The 9,766-nt window shown below is 45.3% G+C and overlaps 1 protein-coding gene across 1 annotated transcript in view; it reads left to right on the top strand.

Moving 5' to 3' along the window:
- LOC123511387 (glutamate decarboxylase-like) overlaps window positions 1-7,635 on the top strand; it is a 68,657-nt gene extending 61,022 nt beyond the window's left edge. The window contains exon 10 of the mRNA XM_045267222.1: window positions 336-7,635. Within this exon, the coding sequence (XP_045123157.1) occupies window positions 336-509 (174 nt within the window). The 3' untranslated portion in view covers window positions 510-7,635. The remainder of the gene's footprint in view (window positions 1-335) is intronic.
- Window positions 7,636-9,766: the final 2,131 nt, after the last annotated feature.

The raw sequence follows: 9,766 nt of genomic DNA, 5'->3' as shown, positions 1-9,766 counted from the left end.
CCTAACATCCACTTAACACCTTCAGTACCATGACGCGTTTCCATATTCTTTCTAGTTACTATTTGGTGATTTTATACAGCTTCAGAACCTTATGTGGGGTATTACAATAGTGAAGACTCTGGCCATTATCTTCTGACCTGCGTAGACTCTTCCTAATGTCAATAAAGTGGTCTAATCGTACACAAATCTCAAGGTAAAAATGTGCCTCAGTGTTGAAGGGGTTAACCATTCTTTTTTTCTCTCCTCCCTGTCTCCAATACACAACCTTGTCTTCACCACCTCCTCGCCCACCACACCACCTCACCTTACGACCTCTTCGCCTCCCACCTCCACAGATCCAGCCCATCCTGAAGGGGCGAATGATGACCGCTGGCACGCTCATGATCGGATACCAGCCCCTCGACCACCACCCCAACTTCTTCAGGAACATCATCTCCTCACAGGCCGTCAGGAGAGAGGACATAGACTTCATGCTGGAGGAATTGGACCGTCTGGGCTACGACTTGTAAAATGTAGAGGAGGCAAATGCAGGAGGGAAGGAGGAGTGGGTGGGGAGAGGAAGGTCTAAAGGCACTTATTGAAATAGTTATGTCAGGACTTTTCTTTTCTTTTTTTTTTTTTTGTATCCTCTCTCCTCCTTATCCTCCTTCTCCTTTTCCCTCCTTCTCCTCTCCTTCCTCTCCTCCTCCTCCTCCTCCTCCTCCTCCTCCTCCTCCTCCTCCTCTTCCTCCTCCTGGTCCTGTTTATTGTTGTCCTCCGCGCGAGTGACTGTCTCCAGGTCTGTGTTGTTGTTGTTGTTGTTGTTGTTGTGATAAGCAGTTGTGACGGGAAGGCTCGCGTGGGGCTGTCGAGGGCTGTAGTCTCCTCCTCCTCCTACTCCTCCTTCTCTTCTTCCTCCTTTTTCTTTCTTCCCTTCCTTCCTATACTCCTTTTACTTTTCTTCCTTTAACTACTATTACTACCATCACCACCACCACCTTTACTACTACTACTACTACTACTACTACTACTACTACTATTACTACAAGTACCGAAGCTGCCCCTGCTGTTAAGACCAGGCATACTCGCTTCACTATTGCATCGCTCCGCCTTCAACTCTGCGAGACAGACAGCCTTATGATAAACTGACACAAGGGCAACACCGCGCCGCGACCCAACACTACCCACAAGACACCCGCCGCCCGCCCATGCACTAGCGCCCCTGACACCCACCCACACCCTTGACACACAACCTAGCAGCCTTGACACGCGCCGCACACCAACCCACACCACAAACTCTTTGCGGGGACTCAGCCTACGACCATTCCATAAGTACAAACCAGGGACTTGCAGGTTTTGAGAGTCTCCACTGAGTTCAAGAGCCTCTATTTTGAGCCCCAAGCAGCCCCCGCCCCGCCCCGCTCAGAGCCCCGTCAGTCAGCTGCCTAGGCCGGCTTGTGGACCGCTTTGTTGAGTCGCCGTTGTGCCGTGTGGTGGGCGGCCTGGCCTGACTCCAGCGTGGCCTGGAGTCAGCAGTGGTTAGGCAGGTGAGGCCGCGCTGTGCTGGTGTGTCCGTGTCACCGTGTCACGCCACCAGCCGCCTTCTTGTGAGAGCTTCGGTGTGCCGCTGCTGGGCGTGGGGCGGCTCAGTGCCAGGTGGTGCAGGACCGCTGGGCAGTGCCAGGGTGTACAGTGAGCGACGTATTAGTGGCAGGCAGTGGTGGGTTGGTGCCAGATGATAAAGATGGCAGTAAGACAGTGTTAGGTAGCGCAGGACCGCGAGGACAGTGCCAGGTGGCGGTGGATTAGTGCCAGGAGGTATAGGATGTGGAGGATGAGTGCCAGGTGGTGCAGGGGCCGCTGGGTTAGTGCCAGGTGGTGCAGAGGCCGCTGGATCAGTGCTGGGTGGTGCAGGAAGTGGATGGGTAGTGACAGATGGTGGTTTGTTAGTGGCAGGTGAAGCAGGGAGTGGTGCAACAGTGCCAGGTGGTGCAGGAACGATAGTAGAGTGCCAGAAAGAGATGGGGCAGGGCCAAATGTAAAGGAGACAGAAAATAATGTCAGGTGGGCTAGTGCCAGGTGACAGTGGGTGAATGGGCTGGTGCCAGTGCCAAGGGGTTGTGCAGGGCCGTGTCTGGACCTTGGCACCAGCTCAGTAACCACCCGCGCCACCCACAGTGCCCCGCATCGCCACGCCCGTAGCCGACCCCACGACCACGCCAGCTTTATGAGATGAGCAATAATGGCTTTTGTTGTATTGTGTGCAGGAGAGAGACACGCTACCCCCCTCATCTGCCCCCTGCCTCTCCCACACCCCTATCCTACCCTACCCCTCCTATTCCTCTCCTCCTTCTCTCCATCCCTCCTCCTCCTCCTTCCTTCTTCCTCTTCCTTCTTCCCTTCCTCCTCCTCCTCTTTTCCTTCTATGTACGTTGTAAATCAATATTGTTTTGAGTATATGAATCAGCAACCAGAAGAAAGATGATGATGATGATGATGATAATAATAATAATAATGATGATAATAATAATGATAATAATGATAATAATAATAATGTGAACGATAGTAACAAAGCTGCTATATACGTCTTCTTCTTATACATCTTCTTGCACGTATTTTCTCTTTGTCGCTTGTGGAATGGTACGTCTCACATTTACTACAGAGAGAGAGAGAGAGAGAGAGAGAGAGAGAGAGAGAGAGAGAGAGAGAGAGTGATTCCAGTGAGTGTGTGTGTGTGTGTGTGTGTGTGTGTGTGTGTGTGTGTGTGTGTGTGTGTGTGTGTGTGTGTGTGTGTGTGTGTGTGTTCATTTCTTACTACTTCCTTATCTATTAATGCATGTGTCCCTCACCGCCTCCCTTCACTCAGCACGCGAGGAATTGCCGTCAGGGAGTGTGTGGGGCGAGTGTCGGCGCCGGCCCTGGCACTCTGGCACTCAGCAGGGCAGTGTGTGGTGTCACTAGGCTCTCCTTTACCCTGCTACTATTACTTCCACTGCTAATACTAATGCTACAACTAATGCTTCTTTTTTTTTTGCCTTTCTGTATACTGCTATTACTACAGTAATACTACTTCTACTACTACTTACTACTACTACTACTACTACTACTACTACTACTACTACTACTATTACTACTACTACTACTACTACTACTACTACTACTACTACTACAGTACTACACTTCAGTCTTCACATCCTTTGCCTCCCCTGCACTGTACCTTCCTGGTCCGCCGTCGCCGCCGCCGCTGGCTGGCAGGGCCTCGGGTGCCGCCGCCACTCCCTCACCGCCCTGCCTCTCTTTGATATCACGTTCATCTCTCTCGCACGTTTGTTCTCGTCAGCTTGGTATTTTACGATGCACGTAGTTTTGCACCTGAACTTTTTGCATGCATTTAAGGAATACTTTTCAAAGATTAATGTTTTTCTTCCTCTTAAGCAATTCAGGTATGGCACATGTAAGACCGCGTCGCCCTCACAAACTGTCACTCATGCGCAAGATTGATTAAAGAAGGTTACTTTGATCTTGAGCAACATTACGTAGTGCTTAGCTTCTCTTCCCGCTCATTACGCCACCTGCCTCAAGTCACGCCATTCAGAAAAAAAAGCTAAACAATAGAATAAATGAATAAATAAATAAACGGTTCCTTGATCTTCTAAAGCAACAGACATGTCTAGCATCTCTTCATAAAACATCATTTCTCTCGCATAACTTACCGAATCCAAACAACTAAAAAAAAAAAAAAAATTTACAACTTCATTTAGACCTTGTGTAACTCAACATGGATTCTCTTCACTCTGAGATCACGCCAACTATCTTAATCCATGCACAACGTTCTCCCAAAAACTTTCTCTTAGTTACGCGATATACATTAACGCGCGTACCAAACAATCCAGGCACTACACACACACACACACACACACACACACACACACACACACACACACACACACACACACACACACACACACACACACACACACACACACGTATAGAGGCCTGACACCTGCTCTAAGTCACGTTGATTATGTCAGCTCATTTAGAGCGATATAACTCGATCCCACGTAATGTATTTGCAATATCAGACTTTCGTGTGTGTGTGTGTGTGTGTGTGTGTGTGTGTGTGTGTGTGTGTGTGTGTGTGTGTGTGTGATACATCATTTCCTTGGACATGCAGGAGGCGGTGTTGAGTGTACAGAGTTGTGAGAGGCGAGGGAGCCGCGCACCACTCCCGCCCGGCCTCCGTCGCGGCCGCCGCCTGCCTGCCTGCATGGTTATATGGCCTTGTCACTCATCTTGTTCGTGTGCATGACGTCTTGCAAGCCTTCTCAGCACAATATAGCACCATCAGCACTGCACTTTCCGCACCTTGCACTGTCTCACCTCCACGGTAGAACTCAGCACTGTAGATACAACACCATCATCCAGGTGCTAGCAAGTCAGCACCCGTGAGTCAGCACAGTGTAGCACTACATTTAACATCCTCACCATCCTCACAACACCTTAGCACTGAGTCAGCCACCAGCACTGTCCCATTTCCAGCAATGGGTATGGCGAGTCAGCACCTCAGCACTCATTACGTAGAGAAACTTAGCACGAAACAGCACTCAGCACGTAAAACTGAATAAGATCAGCACCAGCACTGAGACACATTCCCCTCACTAACTCATTCACTCAGCACTCTAAATAGGGACCTTTCAGCACATCAGTAGCGCTTACCAGCACCCCGCCAGCACTCTACTTCACCAAAGTGGTACATGGTGAGGGCGGCCGCCACACCCCGCCACACAGGCGGGGCTGTGGGCTGTCCACCTCCAGGAATCTTGTAGGTATCCCGTCCCTGCATGTGTCGTCGCTTGTCGCTCCTTTTCAACCCTCACGTCACGTCACGTCACGTCACTGCATGCCGCCTCCTCTTCCTCCACGTTGTTGTCTTGACGCAGCAACACTCCTGGTACTGTTGCTGCTGTTGTTGTTGTTGTTATGGCTGTTGCGCATGTTACTATTACTATTATTATTATTATTATTATTATTATTATTATTATTATTATTATTATTATTATTATTATTATCATTAGTACTATTACTATTATGATTGATGTTATCATCACTGTTGTTGTCATTATTGTGATAACGAGGATGATTTACATTTCTTTCATCTTTATTAATCAAAGTCATGTAACTCAATTCCATCGCTCCTCCTCCTCCAACTTCTCTTCCTCTTCCTCCTCTTCATTTTTCTCCTGCTGCTCTTAATCCCTCACTCCCTCACCACCCTTCCCTCCCTCACCATACATCCCTGCTGTCACCTCCCCTCACCAACACTCCCCAACCTCCCCAGCACCACCCCACGTGTCCCCCCCGCATCCCCGACCCTCCCCAGCTGTCCCGGGGGCAGGAGGGAAGGGACGAGGGAGGGGAGGGAGGCAACGCTACCTACGGTTGTTATTGTTTACTACTGATAGTGTTTATCAGAGGCACTTTATCGCGAGCGTCGCCGCCGCCGCTGCCGCCGCTCGTGCGGATAGCAAAGATCTTTATCAAAACTTTATGTATGTGCGTCTAGTTGTACGTAGAGAGGACGTGTTTCTGTGTGTTGATGTGTAATTATGTGCAAAGTGTATGTAGACTAATGTTGGTACACATGCTATTATACATATTATATATTATATATATATATATATATATATATATATATATATATATATATATATATATATATATATATATATATATATATATATATAAATGATGAGGATTATTATTATTATAGAGAGAGAGAAAATATTTATTTGATTATTGTGTATAAACAGAACACAAGCAGCAAGATCCGATGTCTTCCAATACTGAGTAGCGTTAAGAGATGTGTGTGTGTGTGTGTGTGTGTGTGTGTGTGTGTGTGTGTGTGTGTGTGTGTGTGTGTGTGTGTGTGTGTGTACGATGATATCTTCGTGTACATATTGTGGGACAACTATGCACGTACATGCGAGTAGATAATGTAGAATTGTGTCAGTGTATACCAGACTTGTGTGTACATTGCAGTTCTCGTGTGTAGATATTGCAACCGTCGTGTGTACGTACGTATATGTGTGTGCGCTGTTGTCTCAATCACCGTGTACATTTATCATATATATATATATATATATATATATATATATATATATATATATATATATATATATATATATATATATATATATATATATGTATATGTATAGAGCGATATAAAGAAAGAGATATAGAGAAGAGAGTAGAGAGACAGATTATGTATATTACGACGCTATGTATTTAGATTTTGCTTCCGGAGAAACGTTGTGAGAACGCGACCAGTAAAGTAGATAGACAGGCAGACACTGACTGACGCTGACTGACTGACTGAGTGACTGAGTGACAGGACCACAGCGGCGCCTCCAGCCCTGCAGTGCCCTGAGCGTCTGCCGCGAGAGAGGGGGAGGGCGTCCTGTCAGGGTCATTGAGGCAGCCACCATGAGTGAGTGAGACGGCGCCGCGCCCAGGACCAGGGAGTGTGTGAGGGCGGGCGTGGGGTGGAGGCGCGCTGTGAGGAGGAGGAGCGAGTGGAGGACATAGAGCAGACGTGGCAAGGCGGGATGAGAGGGACAGTAGTGAGTGTGTGAGTGAGGCGGATGAAGGGTGAAGGAAGGAGGCTGTGTGTCAGATCTTATGATGACCAATGTGATGACGGTGAGGATGATACTGTAGTGTAATAAAGCTTTTGTTGTGCGAGGAATTTGTTGAGTCTATTCCAAATAAAGGAATTTATTAGAATTACACGTTGGCTCGGAAGGAAATGACTGTATAGATTAACGTCCTCTGTTGTTTTTAAGAGAATACAAGAGAATACTTATATTTTGTTGTTGACGAGGAGGGAAAGGCAGGCGTAGCGCGGGCAAGGCATGGCCCGGGAAGGGAAACGCGGGTCAGGACCAGTCTAGGCTTACACTATACTTAGCAGTGAAGCGCATCACACACAAGATGGAGGAGGAAAAAAATAAATAGATAAATATATAAGGACCAATAATTGTCACAACATACTGGAAGGTGTTTATATTTATACACAAAAAAACCCTTGTTATTTTTATTGAGGTAAGCACGTGATGATTGGTGATTGGTTACAGGATTGGTGGAAGAGAGAGAGAGTGACTAGGGTGACGTGATAAGTATGTGGGTGAGCCCTGCTGCTACTGCTGCTGCTGCTGCTGCTGGTGCCATCTCTCTTGGCCGGCAACTACATGTGGCTGCAGAACATAATTTCTATTGTTATTATTATTATTATTATTATTATTATTATTATTATTATTATTATTATTATTATTATTATTATTATTATTATTATTATTATTATTATTATTATTATTATTATTATTATTATTATTATTTTTGTTGTTGTATTCTATAAAGGTTTCCATCCGAGTTTGTGTAGGAGACGTTTCTGACGAAGAACGAAAGAGGAAATTTCATGAAATGCTCATTAAAAATGAGGGAAAGAATTTCTGGTAAAGGCAAACCACTTTGAAGACCATGTTGTGTGTTTGTTAAATGTTTGTTGGTTTGTTTCTTCCCACGTGTTGCTTCCCTGTGGCTTTCCTCCTCCAGACCGCAGAACTGTTGTGACTGGTGCAATAAATAGGTCACCTGAGACAGCCGTGTTTCCCTTCCCCTCTTCTTCAAGCTGCCAATGTACGGCGCCACAATCAACAAAAACCATCATTATGTAGGAAACAGACAATATAATCAATCAAAATAAATCGTAAAAACCCCATTTCAGTATGTGTGTTTATTTACTCATTGACATAAAGGTATCCGCACACTGATAACCATCCAGCAGTCCACTTAGCCATACACTGTCTCGCTTCACACTTCACACACTCGCCCTCCTCTGTTAGTCTGTACATGCAGCCATCCACCTCACTGCACGCTACATATGCAGGTCCACCCATCCATCCTGATAAGTTAAATATTTGGACCTTAAGAGTAATTTGTGGCCCTGTTCATATTTTAAAACACGTCATTTCTATAATATTAACTTTTCTAATTCGGCGTGTTGCCAGATTTTGATATATCGAAATAATAGTTGTATCTTTTTTAAGTGTGTTTATTTAATATGTTTTAAAGTATTTCCATCAATCCTCATCCCGGCAATATTTTCACGTTCTAGGAATTAGTTTTGATTGACAACAAGTCAGAATTTTTATAGTAGTATTCGTGTCCAGATGTCTTTCTGGGAATTCCCATTTTCAAAATTATTTACGAAACGTATATGTGTGACATCAAAGGTGGGGAGGGCCCTGCCTGGACTCGACCGACACTCAACTTTCTGCCGAAAAAATAAGGGTATGAGGGTTGGTGTGTGTGTGTGTGTGTGTGTGTGTGTGTGTGTGTGTGTGTGTGTGTGTGTGTGTGTGTGTGTGTGTGTGTGTGTGTGTGTGTGTGTGTGTGTGTGTGTGTGTGTGTGTGTGTGTGTGTGTGTTCGCATGATGTGTGTGTGTGTGTGTGTGTGTGTGTGTGTGTGTGTGTGTGTGTGTGTGTGTCTGTTCGTGTGTGTGTGTGATGTGTGTGTTCGTGTGTTCGTGTGTGTGTGTTGTGTGTGTGTGTGTGTGTGTGTGTGTGTGTGTGTGTGTGTGTGTGTTCGTGTGATGTGTGCGTGTTCGTGTGATGTGTGCGTGTGGTATGCGTGTGTGTGTGTGTGTGTGTGTGTGTGTGTGTGTGTGTGTGTGTGTGTGTGTGTGTGTGCTGGTGTGTGTTGGTGGATGGGTGGGTGGGTGGGTGCGGGTGTGTGTTCGTGTGTGAGAAGGGTGGCAGAGAGGGAGATGATGTGGTGACACTAATCATGGGGGAGGGGCAGGACGTGGGCCAGGAGGGGAAGGTCAAGCTGGTTGAGCCTAAAGGATTAGTTTTTGAGGTGGTTTAATTAATCCAAGGAAAACTGAAGCCTTCCCCTGTTGTGGGGCTATTAGGTTTTGCTACTGAGAAATTATATGAATAGAATCGGCAAGGAGGCAAGTGCTGGCGTCTGTACATGCAATAGTCTGGTCCTAACACATGCTTCCTGCTCTCACACACTACTACCCGCAGTGTTTACATCGCCGATTTATCATTCCGGCAATCATTCATCAACCATGTGACTGAAATAGATGCGTATGTTGTCGCAACCTTGGCTAGTCATTATGAAATAGGCAGGTAGACCGCGCTAAATAGACTCTTCTTACAGCCGTTGCCTTAATACATCAAGGAAAGTAACATTGGTTGTGGAATTTATTTTGAATTGATTTATTGTTTGATAATCTACGAAGAAATGTCTTAAAGTAGATGAACGAGGTTGAGTACGTGACGTCTGTTACATAAGAGCTGCAACACCAAACGTGATTTCAGACTTTTGAGCTGTACTATGTAACAATTTCATATTTTTGTTCATCTAAATAAACATACTACGGATGGGTTTGTGTTAGGATGGCAAGTCCTCATGGGTGAAAGGACCATGATCTGAAAAATTTTTACCCAAAACTCTACCTACTTTCAAACGCCTTATATATATATATATATATATATATATATATATATATATATATATATATATATATATATATATATATATATATATATATATATATATATATATATATATATATAGTTCTCGTGACAGATAAATGCGATTCCTTCATTATTTACAAGAGAAACATTCTTGAGAACCTTGCTGAATATCTATGTGACCTTTGAAAAATAACGGTGATGACTGATGAGAGAGGAGAGCGCTTCAGAATATAGGCCACCA

This window comes from Portunus trituberculatus, chromosome 31 (assembly GCF_017591435.1).
Source record: "Portunus trituberculatus isolate SZX2019 chromosome 31, ASM1759143v1, whole genome shotgun sequence".
Classification (NCBI taxonomy): Eukaryota; Metazoa; Arthropoda; class Malacostraca; order Decapoda; family Portunidae; genus Portunus; species Portunus trituberculatus.
Note: the sequence above shows the minus strand (reverse complement) of the source record. Positions and strands in the feature narration are given on the sequence as shown.